The sequence below is a fragment of the Pongo pygmaeus genome, chromosome 10 (genome assembly GCF_028885625.2).
Source record: "Pongo pygmaeus isolate AG05252 chromosome 10, NHGRI_mPonPyg2-v2.0_pri, whole genome shotgun sequence".
Taxonomy (NCBI): Eukaryota; Metazoa; Chordata; class Mammalia; order Primates; family Hominidae; genus Pongo; species Pongo pygmaeus.
The window spans coordinates 6,569,096-6,591,512 of NC_072383.2; the positions used below are offsets into that span (position 1 = coordinate 6,569,096).

At 45.6% G+C, this 22,417-nt stretch overlaps 2 protein-coding genes and 1 non-coding gene across 3 annotated transcripts in view; 2 read left to right on the forward strand and 1 right to left on the reverse strand.

Annotated features, from left to right (window-relative positions):
* On the reverse strand, window positions 1-1,179 carry MRPL51 (mitochondrial ribosomal protein L51). The gene is made up of 3 exons (XM_054444392.2): window positions 909-1,179; window positions 713-823; window positions 1-318 (listed from the first exon to the last, which is right to left on the reverse strand). Exons 1-3 carry the CDS (start codon window positions 985-987, stop codon window positions 122-124), a joined length of 387 nt encoding a protein of 128 aa, XP_054300367.1. The 5' UTR covers window positions 988-1,179; the 3' UTR covers window positions 1-121.
* Window positions 1,180-1,734: 555 nt separating this feature from the next.
* Window positions 1,735-22,417, forward strand: part of NCAPD2 (non-SMC condensin I complex subunit D2) — a 37,435-nt gene continuing 16,752 nt past the window's right edge. Inside the window, exons 1-8 of the mRNA XM_054444380.2 lie at window positions 1,735-2,036; window positions 2,807-2,956; window positions 17,467-17,542; window positions 17,825-17,883; window positions 18,363-18,544; window positions 18,866-19,008; window positions 22,005-22,132; window positions 22,204-22,327. Coding sequence (XP_054300355.1) covers window positions 2,830-2,956; window positions 17,467-17,542; window positions 17,825-17,883; window positions 18,363-18,544; window positions 18,866-19,008; window positions 22,005-22,132; window positions 22,204-22,327 — 839 coding nt within the window. The 5' untranslated portion in view covers window positions 1,735-2,036; window positions 2,807-2,829. The remainder of the gene's footprint in view (window positions 2,037-2,806; window positions 2,957-17,466; window positions 17,543-17,824; window positions 17,884-18,362; window positions 18,545-18,865; window positions 19,009-22,004; window positions 22,133-22,203; window positions 22,328-22,417) is intronic.
* LOC129011110 (small nucleolar RNA U85) lies at window positions 17,956-18,285 on the forward strand. The gene has a single exon (XR_008493231.1). It is a non-coding gene; the product is annotated as a small nucleolar RNA U85 (small nucleolar RNA).

Genomic DNA, 22,417 nt, shown 5'->3' on the forward strand with positions numbered 1-22,417 from the left:
TTCCAAAGACGCCCCATTTTATTACAGAGAAAATACAAAGCCGTTTCCTCACAGGGAAAAGTACAGTTTTCCTTCTCCAGGGTGACAGATGAGCCTTTTCCGAAGTTCTCAGCTTTCTCTTCTATCGAAACTTCCCATGTCGGTTAAAGTGTTTGTAGAGATAGCGGATGCGTTTATTAAGGTTGTGCAGGTCATCAGCGAACATTCTACTTCCAACCATTTTCCTCTTTCGGATACAACGTTGCAATTCATTCCCTTTCCAACCTCGAAGCCATATGGGCCCCCTGATCAGTTCTTTGGGGTGCTTTTCAAAGTTTCCTGTGTAATGTGAAAGAACACATTAGATCCAAGACAAGAGAATCCATCCTACACCAGCTAAGCTTTCAACCCACGGTTGCATCTTGCTGAGCAGCACCTATAGACAAGACACATTACAGTACAGAACAACAGCACAGACTCTGGAGCCAGACTGCTTGGGGTTAAAATTCTGATACTGCCATTTATTAACTTTGGAAAAACTGTTCATTTTTACTTATGAAGTAAAAATTATATGAGGGCACTCACAACAGTGCCAAACACAATGTAAACAGCTACATAAGTGTTTGCTCTTACTACTGAGCACAGTACCACTCTCTACACAGGAGGAAAAGATAGTCGTTACAGCGTAATTGCCATTCTGAAATTGTGTACCACATCGAAGGTCAAGTCTTACCCAGGATCCCGATGTTGTCATACACTCCGAACATGGCCCTTTTCTCGTTCCAACGATCAACCACTTTGGGGGGCGGGAGAGTGAGCCTTATACCGATCAATCTAGGCACACCTAGGGATGGGGAAGGGAGAGAATTAATCTGAGCCGCCTATTATACTACGAAGCAGTTATCGGGGTGTCTACATCAGCCACTTACCAAGAGAGAAGCTTCTGCACGCCAGAGGCACCCAGTCCCACAGGCGCCTACCTGCCCTGGATAAGAGGTTCCCTGCCATTTCTCTATTCTCCCCCCTTCAACAGCACACCAAATAAGCCCAAGAGTGAGGGCCAGAAGCGGCCCTCAAGAAGATGACGACAGGAACCGTCCCCGCCAACTTCACACGAGTACTAAGGCGAAGGCAGCCATCTTGGGCCTTACCCAGGCAGCTGTGAGCGCGCCGCCCACCTACGCCCCATCCACAACAGCCACAAGCCCCGCCCCCCGGGTTCCGGCCGGAGGGGCCTCTACCACCCTTTCCGCCTCAGTGCTTCCGGTCCGCCTGCCGGAAGTTTTGGAGCGCCGGACGAGCTGAGGTCCGCGACTCGTCGCTAAGATTCACCAAAACTGAGATTTCAAGAAAATTCACCCTTTCCGCTTTCTTTGGCGTTCTTCAACTGTGAAGGAAATGAAGGTTGAGAACCTGGAACCCGCTTCCAAAGACCAAGCCCTTTCTCTGTGCCTCACAACAGTCTTGCGCTGTAGCTGTTTTTATTACCCCTATTTTACTACTGGGAAGGAGATTTGAGGCCCTGAAAGTGAAGTGACTTGTTGGACGTCACTTAGCGGAGGAGATGGCGAAACCTGGATTAGAGGCGATGCCTTCTAACTCCCAGCGTGGACTTGCCTCCTTTCCTGGGGGTGACTGAATGCCCAGCCAGGGACGCGACATTTCTGGCCGGCAGAAATACGGCCTCCTCCCCGCCGACCGGGCAAAGGGAGACCTTGCGGCCAAGGAGGGATTCGCAGGCGGGCCGGGGGTGGGAGCGGGGGGGCCGGAGCCGGAGCCTTGGCCCGCCCCCGGGCGGCGCTGTGATTGGTCGGCGGCTCCGGCGAGCGTCGCGATTGGCCCCCCTGCAGCCGTTGAGATTTGAACTTGGTATTTGTGGCTTTGCCCGCGCGTTGCCAGACTCAGAGGCGGCCTTTTGCCTCTGCCTGCCGGGGATTGGCGGGATTCTCCGCCAACTTGAAAACTGCCTTGCTAATTGGTGCGTGTTGTGCACGCGTGTTTTTTCCTTTTCATTTCAGCCTGACTGCCGGAGTCAGAGCCGCGGGCGAGATCCCCAGGTAAGATGTGGTGTTGCAGGTCGTAAAAGAGTAGGAAAGTCGAGTACATGGCAGTGTGACCCAGTATTGGGCAAAATACAGTAGGCCTAGTAGGTATAACCCTGGGGCGCGATGTGGGAGAAACTGTTAAGTCTGACAGATCCGCAACGGAAGATGTTAAGCAAATCGCTTAACTTTCTTACTTCAATTTCCGCTCTGTAAACTCATTTGTATTATTATGCACCTCATGGGATTGAGGTTAGGAGACTTAGATCAGATATGATACATGCAAATAGCCTAACAGACTTGGCACAGGATAAATATCATTGTTAATGCTCTTACCATTCTGGTGCAGGAAGCCCACTAGCCCATGCTGGGGCACTGTTCTGGCTTCAGATGAGATCAGACCATTCTCTCTATACTTAAGGAGCTTTGCACATAAAAATGGAAATAATAATACTTTGCACATTAATATGCCACTTTATAGTTCTTTAAACACCTTCGTACTGCTTGATTTGTTTGATCATCAGAGCAACTTCGTGAAGTAATCAGTTTAGTAACCCTGTTTTTACAGATAAAGCCCAGGGGTTTAAGTGTGAAGATCAAGTGCCAAAGTCACTACTAGAATTAGTTTCTAGTCCGGGGTCAATCTCAGATCCCGTAAGATAATGTTACTAGCTTGCTATAAAACTAAAAGCCATTATATATGTTGGGGATGGGAAAGTAATAGAACCAGATACGAAGACAGGTCTTGAATATAGACCCTGACCTTTTCACTGTTTGGTTTGTAGCCCTGTGAGCCTGTAGGAGTAGAATGGCTCCCCAAATGTATGAGTTCCATCTGCCATTATCCCCAGAGGAGTTGTTGAAAAGTGGAGGGGTGAATCAGTATGTTGTGCAAGAGGTACTGTCCATCAAACATCTTCCACCACAGCTTAGAGGTAAGACTCCATAGCTGTCACTGTACCTAACTCTTTCAAAGGACCATCTCACATGGAATTGCTACATTGTCATTTCTGTTCCACTACACCAGGAAGCATCATAAGAGCAAGAAACATGTTTTTCCCATTTTGCTGTTTTATCCTAAAATTGCGTGGGATGTATGACCCAAAGAGTACATTCATTAACTTCCTTTTCTGGATTAGTCAAAAACAGTCTTGGTGTATGTGATTACTCTTTGGGGAAAAGTTATTTTCCATCTTTACCCCTTACCATGTGTCAAAATTAAGTCCTGGTGGATTTAAGAGTTATAGGAGGGGATCGCTTTTTCAGAATGTCTGGGACTTGACCCGACCTGTTTTTGGTAATACCTTTTTAGAGTCTAGGTATCTTCCTTCCAAGATGTGCAATTATGGGGAAAAAAACCCATAATATATATGTACCACTGCAACACTGAGCAATATATGTACAGTGCAGTCACCTACTGAAACCTGTAAATGATCAAAAGCACCTTTCGCATTACCAGAAAGACTTCATAATGTCCTTGTACTTGTTGGAAGCGATCTTGTAGCAGTTAGGTTGCTTTGGAGAGGTATGGAGATTAAAGACTGGAGCCAGGCTGCCTGGATTTGAATCCTGGTTCTACCACTCTGACCTTAGACAAGTTACTTAATTCTCTCGGTGCCTTGGTTTCCTCGTCTGTAAATATAGAGATTATAACCAATTCATTTGTTATCACCTACAAGAAGAAGGGTTGGTTAATGCAGCAGCTCGACAATATGGTCCCAGCTTGTCTCCTCTTGGCCTTTCTTTCATGGTTGCTAGATGGCAGCTTCTTTTTGCTTTTCTTTTTTTTTTTTTTTTGAGTCAGGGTCTCACTCTGTTGCCCAGACTGGAGTGCAGTGGTGCGATATTGGCTCACCACAACCTCCGCCTCCCCAGGCTCAAGCGATTCTCCTGCTTCAGCCTCCCAAGTAGCTAGGATTACAGGCGCATGCCACTACCGCCCGGCTAATTTTTGTATTTTTAGTAGAGACGGGATTTCACCATGTTGGCCAGGCTGGTCTTGAACTCCTGACCTCACATGATCCACCCACCTCGGCCTCCCAAGGTGTTGGGATTATAGGCGTGAGCCACCGCACCAGGCTAGATGGCAGCTTCTTGCTCTAATGTCCAGAAGTAAAAAAAGGAATTTTCTATCTTGTACTTTTTGTTCTTTATTTTATTTTGAAAGACAAGGTAAAGACTCTCTTGCCCAGGCTGGAGTCCAGTGGCATGATCACGGCTCACTGCAGCCTCAACTTCCCAGACTCAAGCAATCCTCTCACCTCAGCCTCCCAAGCAGCTGGGATCACAGACATGCACCACCATACCTGGCTAATTTTTTAATTTTCTGTAGAAACAGTGCCTCCTTATGTTACCCAGGCTGGTCTCGAACTTCTGGGCTCGAGCAGTCTTCCCGCCTCAGCCTCCCAAAGTGCTGGGATTGCAGGCTGGAGTGCAGTGGCCTGATCACAGCTCACTGCAGCCTCAACCTCCCAGGCTCAAGCAGTCCTCCCACCTCAGCCTCCCAAGTAGTTGGGACCACAGACATGTGCCAAAGTGCTGGGATTGTAGGCATGAGCCACCATGCCCGGCCAGACTTTTTTGTTAAAAACTAAAACACACTCACACATTGGCCTAGGCCTACACAGGGTCAAGGTCACCAAGAAGTCAGTAGACGATGGGAATTTTTCAGCTGTATTATATTTTTATGACACCACTGTCGCATATGTGGTCTATTGTTCACCAAAATGTTACAGGGCACAGGACTGTACAGGTAAGAGAAATAGAATTACCCAGACTGGTTAAACTGATCAAGATTATTACCTAGGAGGCTCCCTAAACTTGAGCATATCAACCATTTGGTAATCAAGGAAGAAGGCAGAGTGTGGAGGTTGGCTAATGGATGGCAAACCAACAGTGTCCACAGGTATACTATTCTGTCCATATCTTGTGGATATATGTGTCACCAATTGAACATGCTGCATACTATGACAAATTACTCTTCACTTATTATAATGATGCATCATTTTTTTAAATGGTCACCTTTTTTTTTTTTAAGTTCCAGAGTACATGTACAGGATGTGCAAGTTTGTTGCATAGATAAACGTGCTGTGGTGGTTTGCTGCACCTATCAACCCATCACCTGGGTATTAAGCCCAGCATGTATTAGTTATTTTCTTATGCTCCCCCTCCCCCCATTCCACCCCCTAACAGGCTCCATTGTGTTGTTCCCCTCCCTGTGTCCATGTGATCTCATTGTTCAGCTCCCACTTATAAGTAAGAACATGCAGTGTTTGGTTTTCTGTTCTTGCGTTAGTTTGCTAAGGATAATGGATGGAGTACCAGCTCCATCCATGTCCCTGCAAAGGACATGATCTTGTTCCTGTCACCTTTTTTTTTTTTTTTTTTTTTTTTTGAGACTGAGTCTCCTTCTGTCACCCAGGCTGGAGTGCAGTGGCACAATCTCAGCTCACTGCAGCCTCCGCCTCCCGGGTTCAAGTGATTCTCCTACCTCAGCCTCCTGAGTAGCTGGGATTACAGGCACATGCCACCATGCCTGGCTAATTTTTGTATTTTTAGTTGAGACAGGGTTTCACCATGTTGGTCAGGCTGGTCTCGAACTCCTGACCTCATGATCCACCCACCTTGACCTCCCAAAGTGCTGGGATTACAGGCGTGAACCACCGCGCCCAGCCACTTTTTTTTTTTAAAGAGTCTTTTATTTTTTGGAGACAGGGTCTCATTTTGTTGCCCAGGCTGGAGTGCAGTGGCTCCGTCCCGGCGGAGACGGGCTCAACCTCTCAGGCTCAGCCTCCCGAGTAGCTGGGAGTACAGGCATGTGCCACCATGCACTGCTAATTTTGTGTTATTTGTAGCAACGAGGTTTTGCCATGTTGCCCAGGCTGGTCTCAAACTCCCGAGCTCAAGCGATCTGCCCACCTCAGCCTCCCAAAGTGCTGAGATTACAGCCGTGAGCCACTGCACCCAGCCAAGAGTCCTTTTTAAAACAATTGCATTGCTTTGATGATTTTGGTGTTTAGAACCCTGAATATGACTTCTATAAGTAAGATCAAATCATTTAATTCATTTAGCAAGTATTTACTGATCATATGCTGTGTGCCAGGCATTGTTCTAAGCATTGGTAATACAACAGTAAACAAAACAGACAAAATGACAAAGTTCTTCCTTTCAAGGTTCTCAACAAGTAATAAACAAGCAAATATGTAGTACAGTAGGACCCCTTATCCCAGGAGATATATTCCAAGACCCTTATTAGATGCCTGAAAATGGAATAGTACCAAACCCTATATATACTATGGTTTTTTCCCTCTACCTGCGTACCTATGGTAATGTTTAATTTACAAATTAGATACAATAAGAGATTAACAACAATTTTTTTGTTTGTTTGTTTGAGACGGAGTCTTGCTTTGTCACCAGGCTGGAGTGCAGTGGTGTGATCTCAGCTCACTGCAACCTCCACCTCCCAGGTTCAAGAGATTCCTCTGCCTCAGCCTCCCAAGTAGCTGGAACTACAGGCGTTTGCCACCACACCCAGCTAATTTTTTGTATTTTAGTAGAGATGGGTTTCACCATGTTGGCCAGGATGGTCTCGATCTCCTGACCTTGTGATCTGCCCACCTCGGCCTCCCAAAGTGCTGGGATTACAGGTGTGAGCCACCGCGCCTGGCCTGTTTAACAACAGTATTAATAAAATAGAGCAATTGTAACTATGCCAGCATCACTACCCTTGTACTTTGGGGCCATTATTAAGTAAAATAAAAGTTCCTTGAACAGAGCCCTGCAACAGTTGATCTGATAACCAAGGTGGCTACTAATGGGTGAGTAGGGTTGCATATACAGTGTGGATATGTTGGGCAAAGGGATGATTCACATCCCAGGCAGGAGGCGGCAGGGCAGCACCAGATTTTATGCTACTCAGAATGGCACACAACATACAATTTATGAATTGTTTATCTCTGGAATATTTCTTTCTTTCTTTTTATTTTTTTAAGATAAGAGTCTTGCTTTGTTGCCCAGGCTGGAGTGCAGTGGCTCAATCTCAGCCCACTGCAACCTCCACCTCCTAGGCTCAAGCAATTCTCCTGCCTCAGCTTCCCAAGTAGCTGGGACTACAGGTAAGTGCCACCACGCCTGGCTAATTTTTGGGGTTTTTTTAAATTGTTCTGGAGACGGAGTTTTGCTCTGTCGCCCAGGTTGGAGTGCAGTGGCAAGATATCGGCTCACTGCAACCTCCACCTCCCGGGTTCAAGCAATTCTCCTGCTTCAGCCTCCCAAGTGGCTGGAATTACAGGTGCCCACCACCACGTCCAGCTAATTTTTTTTGTATTTTTTAGTAGAGCCGGGGTTTCACCATGTTGGCCAGGCTGGTCTCGAACTCCTGACCTCAGGTGATCTGCCCAACTCGGCCTCCCAAAGTTCTGGGATTACAGGCGTAAGCTACTGTGCCCAGCCTATTTCTGGAATATTTCATTTAATATTTTCAGACTTGAGATTGACCACGGGTAACTGAAACCCCATAAAGTGAGAACACAGATTGGTGAGGACCACTGTATGTCAGATGATTGTAAGAGCCAAAGAGAAAAATAAAGAAGACAGTGTGGCCAGGCGCAGTGGCTCACACCTGTAATCCTAGCACTTTGGAAAGCCGAGGTGGTTGGATTGCTCAAGCTCAGGGGTTTGAGACCGGCCTGGCCAACATGGTGAAACCCCATCTCTACCAAAATTACAAAAAAGTTAGCCAGGCGTGGTGGTGCACACCTGTAGTTCCAGCTACTTGGGAGGCTGGGGTGGGAGAACTGCTTGAGCCCAGGAGGCAGAGGCTGCAGTGAGCCATGATCATGCCACTGCACTGCAACCTGGGCCACAGAGCTAGACCCTGTTTCAAAAAAGAAAAAAAAAGAAGTGTACTGGGAATGGTGGCTTGTCCCTGTAATCCCAACCACTTGGGAGGCAGAGGCAGGAGGATTGTTAAGGCCAGGAGTTCAAGACCAGCCTGGGCAACATAGTCTCTAAAATTAATTATACAAAGCTTAAAAATAAATAATATAAAGAGGAAGATAGTAGGACCTGCCATTTGATGTTGGCTCATCAGAGAAGGCTTGCTGTTACGTCACGTTTGAGCAGAGACCTTAATAAAGTAAGGAGATAAACTATGCAGATTGTTAGGGAAGGGCATTCCAAGCAAACAGAAAAGCCTATGCAAAGGCCTTGAGGTGGGCAAATGCCAATAGAGTTGGAGTGCAGTAAGCTAGGAAAAAGAGATGAGGTAGGAAGTGGTACAGATTATTCTAGAATCTTGCTCCTCAAGATGTGATCCTCAGATCAGCAGTGTTAATATCATGATCTCATGATCTGGGAGCTTATTAGAAATGCAGGATGTCAAAGCTGCTGAATCAGGAAATCTGTATTTTAAGAAGATTCCCCTACGCAATTTGGATGCAATTATAAGCTTGAGAAGCACTGATCTCTAGAGCCTCGTAGATCATGGCAAAAACTTGAACTTCAGTGTGAATGAACTTGAAAGCCATTGGGTTTTGAGCATGGGAGTGACATGGTCTGACGTTTTAAAAGATACACTGGTGACTGTGTTGAGCAGAGACTATAAGAGGCACGGAGAGAAGCAGGGATACTAGTTCAGTGGCTAATACAGTAATACCAAGTAGATTGGACTGGAGGGATAGCAGGGGAAGTGGTGATAAAACGATTCAGGATATATTTTCAAAGTAGAGCTTTTACAGGAATGCTGATGGATCGATTGGATTATAGGGTTAGTAAAGGAATCTGAGATGAGAATGATTACAAGGCTTTTTTTTTTTTTTTTTTTTTGACAGTCTTGCTGTGTTGGCTCTGTCACCCAGGTTGGTGTGCAGTGACGTGATCTTGGCTCACTGCAACCTCTGCCTCCCAGGTTCAAGCAATTCTCATGCCTCAGCCACCTATCTAGGATTACAGGTGTGCACCACCACGCCTGGCTAATTTTTTTTTTTTTTTTTTGAGGCAGAGTCTCGCTCTGTCGCCCAGGCTGGAGTGCAGTGGCACGATCTCGGTTCACTGCAAGCTCCGCCTCCCAGGGTCACAACGCTTGGCTAATTTTTGTATTTTTAGTAGAGATGGGGTTTTGCCGTGTTGTCCAGGCTGGTCTTGAACTTCTGGCCTCAAGTGATCTGCCTGCCTCGGCCTCCCAAAATGCTGGGATTACAGGCGTGAGCCACCACGCCCGGCCTTACAAGGCTTTTTGACTTGAGCAACTAGAAGAATGAAGTTGCCATTTACTGAGATGGGGTAGCATATGGGAGGGAGAGGTTTAGATTGTTGGTTATGTGAGTGCGGAGTTCAAGGGAGAGGATGTCAGCTAAAGATATACACATTTAGGATTTAATACTCAGCGTGTAGACAGCTCTTAAAGCCATGAGATTGGAGTGAGTGTAGATGGAGAAGAGAAGCAGTTTGAAGACCAAGACCTGAGACAGTCCAGCATTTAGAGGCTAGGAGGATGAAGAACCAGTAGAAGAAATTAAGAAGCAGTCATTGGGGCAGAAAGTGAATAAAGGAGCTAAATGGACCCTAAATAAAGAGAGTGTTTCAAAAACAAAGGAGAGGTCAACTGCAGATTAACTACTGGATTTATTGATGTCATAGTCACTGGTAACCTTGACAAAGCTGTTTCAGAAGATGGTAGGGGCAAAAGCTTGCTTGGAATAGGTTTTTAAGAAAATGGAATGACAGAGATTAGAGATGATGAATTTACATAATGTATTTCTTTTAAGATGGGCAGCATTATGTGTGTCTGTGTTGAGTAGGAATGATCAGAGAGGGAAAAGCTGATGATGCAGAAGGAAGAGGGAACAGTTGTTGGAGCAGTGCCTTTAGTAGGTAAGAGAGTACGTGATCTGGTACACGGGGAGGAGATGGCTTTATCAGAACATGGACAGTTTATCCACAGTAGCAAAAAAAAAAGGCAGAGTGTATGTATGGGCATAGATGCAACTAGTGCAGGTAAATATAGAGCTTGGGGCAGCTGAAAGTTCTCTTTTGTCTGCGTCTGTTTCCTCAATAGGAAGGGAAAGCCTTTAACTGAGAGTGAGTTTGGGAAGAAGGTCGTGGTGTTATGAGCAGAGGATAGGTGTGACATAATTGCCTAGAAGAAAATGAATAGACTTGGGAGTACGAAGGTCCACTTCAGGTTAGTAGTCATGAGTTGAACGTAAGAGTAGTCAGCATGTTTCTGTGTTTTTCTCAGGCCATTTTTATTTCTGTGGTTACATGAATGGAGTAACCAGAAAGTTGATTTAACCTAGATTTGCCAGGGGAGTATGTGTTGTTGTTGTTGTTGTTAATTAGTGGAATAAGTTACAAGTATCACAATATCTAACAATAGGGGAATAGTAAATCAAGATAGATACAAGGCCAAGTGTGGTGGCACTGCCTGTAGTCCCAGCTACTCAGAAGGCTGGGGCAGGAGGATTGTTTGAACCTAGAAGTTTGAGGCTGCAGTAAGCTATGATCCTGCCGCTGCACTTCAGCCTGTGCAACACAGCAAACCCTATCTCAAAAAAAATTGTTTACAAAGGTTTTTTTGTTTTTTTGAGACGGAGTCTCATTCTGTCACCCAGGCTGGAATACAGTGGCACTATCTCGGCTCACTGCAACCTCCTCAGTTCAAGCAATTCTCCTGCCTCAGCCTCCTGAGCAGCTGGGATTACAGGCGCATGCCACCACGCCTGGCTTTTTTTTTTTTTTTTTTTTTTTTTTTTTTGTATTTTTAGTAGAGACGGAGTTTCACCGTGTTGGTCAGGCTGGTCTCAAACTCCTGACCTGATGATCCACCTGCTTCGGCCTACAAAGTGTTGGGATTACAGGCGTGAGCCATCACGTCTGGCCTACAAAGGTTTCTAATACACTTACTGTAATGCTAAATTTTAAAAAGCAGGACAGAGAAGTGAATATGTGATATGAGCTCAACAATGGAAATACGATGTATAGAAAATGAACTGAGAAAAATTATGCTGTTATAACTGAATGCCTGAGACTGGATATTTATAATGAATAGAAATTTATTGGCTCACATTTTTTTCTGGAGACTGGGAAGTCCCAAATCAATGCACCAGTAACTGGCAAGGGCCTTCTTGCTGCATTGTCACAGGGCAGAAGGCAGAAGGGCACAAGTGAACCCACTCCCCAGAGCCCTTTTTATAATGGTATGAATATATTCGTGAGGGGTCAGGCACGGTGGCTCACACCTATAATCCCAGCACTTTGGGAAGCCGAGGCGGGCAGATCACAAGGTCAGGAGTTCGAGACCAGCCTGGCCAATATGGTGAAACCCCGTCTCTACTAAAAATACAAAAAATTAGCCAGGTGTGGTGACGCGTGCCTGTAATCCCAGCTACTTAGGAGGCTGAGGCGGGAGAATCACTTGAACCTGGGAGCCGGAGGTTGCAGTGAGCCGAGATCGTGCCACTGCACTCCAGCCTGGGCGACAGAGCAAGACTCCATCTATTTTTGTTTTTTAAAAAAAAGATGGTGAAACCCCGTCTCTACTAAAAAATAGAAAAATTAGCCAGGTGTGGTGGCAGGCACCTGTAATCCCAGCTACTTGGGAGGCTGAGGCACTGAATTGCTCGAACCCAGGAGGTGGAGGTTGCAGTGAGCTAACATCATGCCACTGCACTCCAGCCTAGGCGACAGAGCGAGACTGCATCTCAAAAATATATATATATATATATATATTTGTGAGGGTGAAGCCCTCATAACCTAAACACCTCCCATTAGACTCCACCTTCCAACACTGTCATGTTGGGGATTATATTTCCAACACATGAATTAGGAGGGGCACATTCAAACCATATAACATGCTAAGTGTTGTTCTGACTGGTTTGCATGGACTATCTCATTCAGTTTTGACATATATATGTATATATATATATACACACACACCATTGACCCTTGAACAACGTGGGGGTTAGGGATGACAACCCCCGTGCAGTCAGAAATCTGCATATGTAAGTTTTGCCTCCAAACTTAAACACTTAGAGCCTACTGTGGACCAGAAGCCTTACAAGTAACATAACAGTTTGTTTTGTTTTGTTTTGTTTTTGACAGAGCCTTGCTCTGTGGCCCAGGATGGAGTGTGGTGGTGCGATCTCGGCTCACTGCAACCTCCACCTGCTGGGTTCAAGTGATTTTCCGACCTTAGCCTCCCAAGTAGCTGAGACTACAGGGGTGCAATATTGCACCTGGCTAATTTTTGTATTTTTAGTAGAGATGGGGTTTCACCATGTTGGCCAGGCTGGTCTCAGTCTCCTGACCTCAAGTGATCTGTCCACCTCGGCCTCCCAAAGTGCTGGGATTACAGGTGTGAGCCACCGCGTCGAGCTTTAATACATATATTTTTTATGTTATGTGTATTTTTTACTGTATTTTTGCAGTCAAGCTAGAAGAAATGTTATTAAGAAAATCATAAGGAAAATACATATTCAGTATTGTGCTGTATTTATCGATACCATAAGTTTACATGATGAATCATGTAAAACGGCAGGCAACCACAGCTGCAGACCTCCGTCCATGGTACATATGAGGCAATTTGACTTTTCTTGTATGACTTTTTTCTGCTTCTTGGGAACACTTCCAGCATCACTAGTGGCACTTCATTATGGGTCCCATGGTGTTATGTAAGGTTTATGATACCGCTTTAGACATTAAAAAAATACCTGAGGAACCAGAAGAGATCACTTCTTGCTGCCATATGCAATTTTTTTTTTTTTTTTTTTTTTTTTGAGACAGAGTTTCACTCTTGTTGCCCAGGCTGGCATGCAGTGGCGTGATCTCGACTCACTGGAACCTCCGCCTCCCCAGGTTCAAGCGATTCTCTTGCCTAAGCCTCCCAAGTAGCTGGGATTATAGGCATGCACCACCATGCCTGGCTAATTTTGTATCTTTAGTAGAGACGGGGTTTCCCCATGTTGGTCAGGCTGGTCTCAAGCTCCTGACCTCAAGTAATTCACCCACCTCGGTCTCCAAAGCGCTGGGATTACAGGTGTGAGCCACCACGCCCGGTCTGCCGTATGCAATTTACTGGAGAGATGAACTGCTCACTGGAAGATGATTAACATCACAGAGTTTTTAAGCAGATACTTGCAACATTTGAGCTCACCATAGTATCGACAAGAGGTGGCTATGAAATTATTACAGTAGTACAGTGTGTACTGAAGTGAATTTTATGCAGTTATGATTTAATACTGCATCTTTAGGCCAGGTGTGGTGGCTCACGCCTGTAATTCTAGCACTTTGGGAGGCCTAGGCAGGTGGATCACCTGAAATCAGGAGTTCAAGATCAGCCTGACCAACATGGTAAAACCCTGTCTCTACTAAAAATATAAAAAATAGCCGGGTGTGGTAAATATAAAAATTAGCTGGGTGTGGTGGCATGCGTCTGTAGTCCCAGCTCCCAGGGCGACTGAGGTGGGAGGATTGCTGGAACCTGGGAGGCAGAAGTTGCAGTGAGCTGAGATTGTGTCACTACACTCTAGCCTGGGTGACAGAGCAAGAACCTGTCTCAAAAAAACAAAAACAAATAATATTGCATCTTTGTATTTGTTTCCATTTCTCTTGGGCTGTGAATGATGCTGTGTACTGTCTGTGTTTGTGTGCGAGGTTTTTTGTTTTTTTTTTTAGACTGGGTCTCACTCTGTCACCCAGCCTGGAGTGCAGTAGTATGAGCACAGCTCACTGCAGCCTCAGCTTCCTAGGCTCAAGCAATCCTCCCGCCTCAGCCTCCAGAACAACTAGGACTACAGGTGCACCCCACTGTGCTCAGCTAATTTTTATTTTTTGTGGAGATGGGGTCTTGCCATGTTGCCCAAGCTGGTCTTGAGCTCCTGACCTCAAGTGATCCTCCTGCCTCAGCCTCTCAAAGTGGTGGGGTTACAAGTGTGAACCATCACATCCAGCCTGCATCAAGTTTTGATAAGTTTTAACTTTATAATAGACATATATATTTGGCCGGGCGCAGTGGCTCAACGCCTGTAATCCCAGCACTTTAGGAGGCCGAGGCAGGCAGATCACGAGGTCAGGAGATTGAGACCATCCTGGCTAACACCGTGAAACCCCATCTCTACTAAAAAAGTACAAAAAATTAGCCGGGCGTGGTGGCGGGCGCCTGTAGTCCCAGCTACTTGGGAGGCTGAGGCAGGAGAATGGCGTGAACCCAGGAGGCGGAGCTTGCAGTGAGCCGAGATCACGCCACTGCACTCCAGCCTGGGCAACAGAGAGAGACTCCGTCTCAAAAAAAAAAAAAAAAAAAGACATATTTATTTTATGGTAGTAAATGATAAAATAGACTAGGATCTACATAAATTTTATGCATTCATGACATATGTAGCTTTAAAAAAAAATTAGCCAGATATGGTAGAGCTTACCTGTTGTTCTAGCTACTCAGGAGGCTGAGGCAGCAGGATTGCTTGAGCCCAGGAATTTGAGGCTGCAGTAAGCTGTGATCGTGCCACTGTACTCCAGCCTGGGAGACAGAGTGAGACTTTGTCTCAAAAGAAAGAAAGAAAAAATTCCAGTATATTTACTGAAAAAAATTAGCATATAAGTGGACTTACACAATTCAAATTGTGTTGTTCGAAGATTAATTGTAGATATACATATGTGCCCTACTTTTCTCCAGTGAGAGGGCCTAAAGGCAGTAATACTCTAATAGAAATGGGTGCAAGTAGTGCCTAGAGTTTGGCTTCTACATACCGTTATTCCATAATAGCCAGGATTCCACCAAGAATGATTGATTACAGGACTGGGCCAGGGAAAATACAAGATGAGCCCAAAACATCTTTTATTTTATTTATTTATTTTTGAGATGGAGCCTCACCATGTTGCCCAGGCAGATCTTGAACTCCTGGGCCCAAGTGATCCTACTGCCTCCACCTCCCAAAGTGCTGGGATTACAGGCATGAGCCCAGCCCATCTCATGATACAAGACAGTCAGGGAACAAAAGTGAAGGGAGACTGGGTGCAGTGGCCTACGCCTTTAATCCAAGTACTTTGGGAGTGTTGGGAATAACACTCAAAATCCTAAGGAAAATGAACTTTCAAACAACGGATTCTTAGCAAAGCAATTTTACTTCTCTGCAGAGGGGTGCCTCTCCTTGGCCAGTCACCATGAAAGCACACCTGAACAAAGGGGCACGAGAGCCTTTATTCCTGACGCAAGTCCTGCCCCTGTACCCTTTTCCCATTGGCCGGGGTCGGGTTGCACAATTAGCCCAGCTAAACATCTGAACTTTCTTTAGATAAGGTGGGCCCATAAGGGAGAGAGGGGAAAAGGTGAAGGGTGTCTGCAATGAGCTAGAGAGCTAGTCTTCTTTCCAAATAAGGGAAGGAATAGTAATAGTAAGAAAGTAATAGTAAGAAATAGTAGTAGTAAGAAATAGTAAGAAAGTAATAGTAAGAAATAGTAATAAAGAAAATAAAGAAGTAGTAATAAAGGAAAGCTAGTCTTCTTTCCAGATAAGGAAAGGAATGTGAGCTGGTACTGATAAGCCTGGTACTGTGGTGTGTCCCGGCATGTAACAAAGGCAGAAAGGAAAAAAAGAGAGAAAAGGTTGTGGGGGAGTACTATGAATTAAAGAATAAAGGATTGATCAGGCTATTTGAAGAGAAACCTCATCATATCCCACAGGAGGCTGAGGCAGCAGATCGATTGAGCCCAGGAGTTTGAGACCAGCCTGGGCACCAAAGTGAGACCCCGTCACTACAAAAAATTAACAACAACAACAAAAAAATTAGCTGGGCCGGGCGCAGTGGCTCACACCTGTAATCCCAGAACTTTGGGAGGCCGAGGCAGGTGGATCGTGAGGTCAGGAGATTAAGACCATCCTGGCTAACATGGTGCAACCCCGTCTCTACTAAAAATACAAAAAATTAGCCGGGCGTGGTGGTGCATGCCTGTAGTCCCAGCTACATGGGAGGCTGAGGCAGTAGGGAGTAGGCAGTAGGATCACCTGAGCCCAGGAGGTCAAGGCTACAGTGAGCTATGTTTGCACCACTGCACTCTGGCCTGGGCAACAAAGCAAGACCCTATCTTGAAAAAAACAAAAAAATGGAGGCATGTTCAAAGGACACAGGCCAAGTTGAAGGAGATCACAGAGACCAAGTATGGGACAATTTGAGCAGGAAAATAAATAGTAATATTAATGGATTAAAGCACAAAATAAGAGAAATATCCCTAAGTCCATTCTGCTATAAATAAGTGAATAACTAAATAAAGGGAAAGGGACAGCTAATCGTTACAGTAGCATTCCCATTAGTAAATGTGGAAGGAATAATAGAGATAGAAAATCACCATTTAGTAAACACCACAGCAGTAATTGTGGCAGGCAAGAATCATTCATGGATGCTTAAATTAGTGGGCAAAAATGTGATATGAAACAGGATATTTATGTAGTCTGAAAGTATCTTCCCACAGAAATACTGGTTGCAAAGGGGAAAATAATGTTACAGTGGAGAAATGTGGCAGACACTATGAAGTGATCAAAGTTAACATCAGCAGTAATAAGACATTGACTTCACGCACCTCTTGATACGATGCCTGAGGACCAGCCCTCCCTTCTGCTGTAATCTTACGAAAATACATAACCTCAATATAATCGTGAGAAAACAGGCCAACCCAAATTGAGGGGCATTGTACAAAATAAGTGACAAGTATTCTTCAAAGAAGTGTCAAGATGATGAAAGATAAAGACTGGAGGAGAGGAAGGAGACCTGACAACTAAGTGCATTGTGGGATCCTGAAGCAGAAAAAGGACACAAATAGGATAAACTTTTTTTTTATCCTGAGCGTGTGTTCCCTCCTAACTACTGTAAGTTGGACAAGTCATATAACTACTCTAAGGTGTAAAGTAGGCGTAGTACTGTCTGCTTTTGCTCAGGTGTGGTGAAGCTCAAACAAGGCTTTAATTGTAACACAAATATAAGATATCATCATCATTATTTTATTTTATTTTATTTTTTTGAGATGAGACAGAGTTTTGCTCTTGTTGCCCAGGCTGGAGTGCAATGGCACGATCTTGGCTCACTGCAACCTCCACCTCCTGGGTTCAAGCAATTCTCCTGCCTCAGCCTCCCTAGTAGCTGGGCGCCTGCTACCACGCCCAGCCAATTTTTTGTATTTTTAGTAGAGATGGGGCCTCATGATGTTGGCCCGGCTGGTCTCAACTTCTGAACGCAGGTAATCCACCTGCCTCGGCCTCCCAAAGTGCTGGGATTACAGGCATGAGCCACCATGCCCGGCTCTCATCGTCATTATAGGTTACCTTGAAGTGAACTGTTTGTCTCTTTTTTGTGATTCTACCAATAAAAGCAATAAACCTAGTTTTCTGCCATGGATAGAATTTACTAAAAAGGTTTATCTTCCCTCCAAATTGATTTGTTTTTTCCATCTTCATAGCATTTCAGGCTGCCTTTCGAGCTCAGGGGCCCCTGGCTATGCTGGAGCACTTTGATACTATCTACAGCATTTTGCAGTAAGTGAAACACCCAACTGGTACTTTAAAAAGAACTGGTGACTGTTTGTCCTAACTGTGCATGTTAGTCCTGAAATTCCAAGTTGTAGGTTCACTGATAAATGCCTCTGGATATTGATATCTCTACTGATGAGCATGTACCCAACTTGCCACCGTATTTATTCAGTTGAACAATTTCACATGTATTTTTAAACATTAGATTCCACGGGTTACATCTGATCTGTTAGAAAGGGCTCTGCAGGCTCCTTCCTATCTCACCCCCACACTTTCTTTCCCTCATAGTCACTTTCGAAGTATAGATCCTGACCTCAAAGAAGATACTCTGGAATTCCTGATAAAAGGTGTTTATGGGTCAGGGGGTAGGGGATGGAAGGTGTTATCGTTTGTTTGTTTGTTTTTCCTACATTTTATCAGCCACATGATGATATCAAGGCTGTTGTGATTCAGTTGGTTTGGCTAAGCCCAGGGACCTTTGGCCTGTTAAAGGTCTGTAATCTTGGTGGGCGATACAGAGTTATGTGTGTTCACTGTAAGGGCAGACCAACAAGAACTTTTTCCTACTTTTGAGCTACCTCTTTTTAATAGGGGTGATTCTTCCAGTTGCTGGAGAGAAATTGTGGTAACTGGAGTGAGAGAGTAGGAACAGGGCATGTTCAGGGTATCAGGGCCAAGGGTCCCAAAGGACTTAGCTTGTGTTATGGCCACTGAGAGATGAAACACAGATCTTTGGTAATCTGATGGCTGCAAGTGCTGGGTGTTTTGAAGTTGGGGTATATGAAAGCAGTGAGTGAAACTGACTCCAAGATTCTGCCCCGCACAGTGGTATCCCGCCACTCCCAGGAGCTTCCAGCTATCCTGGATGATACAACTTTGAGTGGATCAGATAGAAACGCCCATCTAAATGCCCTCAAAATGAACTGTTATGCTCTGATACGTCTCCTGGAATCCTTTGAGACCATGGCCAGCCAGACAAACCTCGTGGACCTGGACCTTGGTGGGAAGGTAATTTGGAGTTTTGGGCTCACGTTATATGGGGTCTGGGGAGATAGGGGAATAGATGGGAAAGAAGGGAATCCAATGATCCACAAATCCTCTCTGTCGTCATTGAGAGTTTAGGAGAAAGAACTGGAAGGTTTCTCTTTAGGAGAAAGAACTGGAAGGTTGTTTTCTTCCTGGACAAGTAGCGCTGTGGAACTTGTAATATTTCTTCCATATTACCTTCTATCTTGTCTTGATACTAGATTGTTTGGGCACTCAGACTGACAGATCTTGACCCTCTTTTTTCCCTTATTTTTTCCTCAATGTATACATGATCCTTTTTAGGGTAAGAAAGCTCGGACCAAGGCAGCCCATGGCTTTGACTGGGAAGAAGAGAGGCAACCAATTCTTCAGCTTTTAACACAGCTACTTCAGTTGGACATCCGTCACCTGTGGAACCACTCAATAATTGAAGAAGAATTTGTCAGGTGGGTAGGGAGGATGGCTACAGATAATACTAAGCTGTGAGAGTGAGGTTCTGTTGATAGATATGCCTTTTTGGGCGGGGGGGCGGGCGGGACAGATCTTCACTCTTGTCGCCCAGGCTGGAGCACAGTGGTTCAATCTCGGCTCACTGCAGCCTCCACCTCCTGGGTTCAAGCGATTTTCCTGCCTCAGCCTCCCAGGTAGCTGGGATTACAGGTGCCCGCCACCACAAGCTGATTTTTGTATTTTTAGTAGAGACGGGGTTTTGCCATATTGGCCAGGCTGGTCTTGAACTCCTAACCTCAGGTGATCTCCCCGCCTTGGCCTCCCAAAGTGCTGGGATTACAGGCGTGAGCCACCACGCCCAGCCAGAAGTCTATTTTTAAAATAAGTAAAATAAGTTTGATGGAAGAAGGTTGTGATTTTAAATCAGCTACTCTAGGCCAGGTGCAATGGTTCACGCCTATAATCCCAGCACTTTGGGAGGCCGAGGTGAGTGGATCACCTGAGGTCAGGAGTTCAAGACTGGCCTGGCCAACATGGTGAAACCTTGTCTCTACTAAAAAAATACGAAGATTAGCTGTGCGTGGTTGTGGGTGCCTGTAATCCCAGCTACTTGGGAGGCTGAGGCAGGAGAATCACTTGAACCTGGGAGAGGGAGGTTGCAGTGAGCTGAGATCGCACCATTGCACTCCATCCTAGGCGACAAGAGCAAAATCCCGTCTCAAAAAAAATAGATAGGGCCGGGCGCGGTGGCTCATGCCTGTAATCCCAGCACTTTGGGAGGCCGAGGTGGGTGGATCACGAGGTCAGGAGACCGAGACCACGGTGAAACCCCGTCTCTACTAAAAATACAAAAAAAAATTAGCCAGGCGCGGTGGCAGGCGCCTGTAGTCCCAGCTACTCAGGAGGCTGAGGCAGGAGAATGGCATGAACCTGGGAGACGGAGCTTGCAGCGAGCTGAGATCGCGCCACTGCACTCCAGCCTGGGTGACAAAGCAAAACTCCATGTCAAAAAAAAAAAAAAAAAAAAAGATAGATAGATAGACAGACAAACAGACAAGCTACTCTAGTAAGATTTCTTTGAAATGGTGACATTTGAGCAAAGACCCAGAGGAGGTGACTGAGAGCTATGAGAATATGTGGAGGAATAGCAAGGGGAAGGAAAAGGAATAGCAAATGCGAAGACCTTGAGGAGGGAGTGTGTCCAGCATGTACGAGCAATAGCAAGGAGGCCAGAGAGCTGACAGCTGAGAGCAGGTACGAGGGCTAGGCTGAGGCCATAGGAGCAGTGGGGAGCCAGACCGCAGGTTCCTGTGGGCCATCGTGGTGACTTTGGCATTTCCTCAGAGTGAAATGGAGCCACTGGGGAGCCACAAGCAGGGAGGTGAGGTGATCTGACTTGTCCTTCAACAGGGCCCTCCTAGCTGTTGTATTGAAATAGACTATGGAGGGAAAGGGGAAGCAAGAGACCAGTTAAGAGGCTGTTCCAATAACTCAAGCAAGAGATGATGGTCTCTTAGACCAAGGCGTGGCAGTGGAGATGGGGAGAAGTAGTTGGATTCTATACTTTTTCCTTAAGGTAGAGCTTACAGGATTTGCTAACAGACTGGGTGTGAGGTGTGAGGGAGAGTTCAGTCAAGGATGACTTTCCTGGGTTTTGGTCTGAGCATTTGGAAGACCGGAGTTAATGGTAACTGAGATAGGGAGAAGGCTGTGAATAGGTGTTTTGGGAGGAAGAACAGATGTTCTGTTTTGGACATACAGAGTTTGAGGTGTTTATTAGACAGCCACGTAAAGTTGTCAGATTCGGCCGTTGAATATATAGATCTGGAGTTCAGGAGAGAGGTCTGGGCTAGAGATAACACATTTGGGAATATAATAGTATTCAGAGCCGTGAGACTGAATGAAATCACCAAATCAGTAAGTGTAGCTAAAAGAGAGCAGGAATCCAAGGACTGGTACCCTAGGGCACTCCAGCATTAAGAGTGAGGATGTCGGGTGCATGGCTCACGCCTGTAATCCTAGCACTTTGGGAGGCTGAGGCAGGAGGATCACTTGAGCCCAGGAGTTTGAGATCAGCCTGGGCAACATAGTGAAACTGTGTCTCTACAAAAAATAGAAAAATTAGCTGGGCATGGTGGAGGCTGAGGTGGGAGCATCACCTGAGCTATGAGGAGGCCAAGGATGCAGTGAGCCATGATTGCACCACTGCACTCCAGCCTGGGCAATAGAGGCAGACCCTGTCTCAAAAAAAAGAGTGTGAGGAGGAACTAGCCAAAGAAACTAAGAAAGGAGTCTTGTTCTTCTGTCCTGGAAGCAAGATATAAAGCATATATTTCAAGGAGAAAGTGAGTGATTAACTGTATCACATGCAGCTGTGAAAGATCACGTGCGCTGCAGATTGAATCGGTCGTTATATTTAGGAATGAGAAGTCATTGGTGACTTTGTCTTTTTTTTTTTTTTTTTGCGATGGAGTCTCACAGTGTCGCCTGGGCTGGAGTGCAGTGGCATGATATCAGTTCACTGCAACCTCCGCCTCCCAGGTTCAAGGGATTCTCCTGCCTCAGCCTCCCAAGTAGCTGGGGTTACAGGCGCCCACTACCACGCCCAGCTAATTTTTTGTATTTTTAGTAGAGACAGGGTTTCACTATGTTGGCCAAGCTGGTCTTGAACGCCTGACCTCGTGATCCACCTGCCTCAGCCTCCCAAAGTGCCTGGGATTACAGGCATGAGCCACCATACCTGGCCAACTCTGGCATATTTTTATCATATATTCAGGTTCTTTGTCAGCATCACAACTGGTTGAAAGTTGGTAATCTTGAAGGAGTACCTAACTGGGGTCAGCAAAGCAAAGCAACTTGTTATAGAAGGTAATGGCTAGAATAAAGAAAACCCTGACTTTGGGAGCAATAGGGATAGAGTGAATGAGGCAGGGCTCTGATACAATTGGATCCAGACAGCTGCTTTCATCATCTTAAACTCTTCCTTTCTCAGTTTGGTTACTGGCTGTTGCTACCGCCTTCTGGAGAATCCCACCATTAATCACCAGAAGAACCGCCCCACTCGGGAAGCCATAACACACCTGCTTGGTGTAGCCTTGACCCGTTATAACCATATGCTCAGTAAGTTACCAGTCACTTTGCCCCGCCTTTTTTGTATTGCCCATAATTTCTTATGTTTAGTGTTTCCACAGGTGCTACAGTGAAGATCATCCAGATGCTGCAGCACTTTGAACACCTGGCACCTGTACTGGTTGCGGCCGTGAGTCTATGGGCAACTGACTATGGAATGAAGAGCATAGTGGGAGAGATTGTAAGGTGACTCTTCCTTCTCGAAGTTTCTCATGCTTATTTTCCTTGGGGAGGGAATGAAGAAAGATTGGAAATACATTATCTGTGCAACAGTAG

Bases quoted from the DNA above. Each gene is read 5' to 3' on its own strand.
- MRPL51 (XM_054444392.2), bottom strand. From the start codon at position 987: ATGGCAGGGAACCTCTTATCCAGGGCAGGTAGGCGCCTGTGGGACTGG. The intron at 824-908 runs GTAAGTGGCTGA...CCCCATCCCTAG, and splicing joins GTGCAGAAGCTTCTCTCTTG to GTGTGCCTAGATTGATCGGT. The intron at 319-712 runs GTAAGACTTGAC...CACATTACACAG, and splicing joins TGACAACATCGGGATCCTGG to GAAACTTTGAAAAGCACCCC.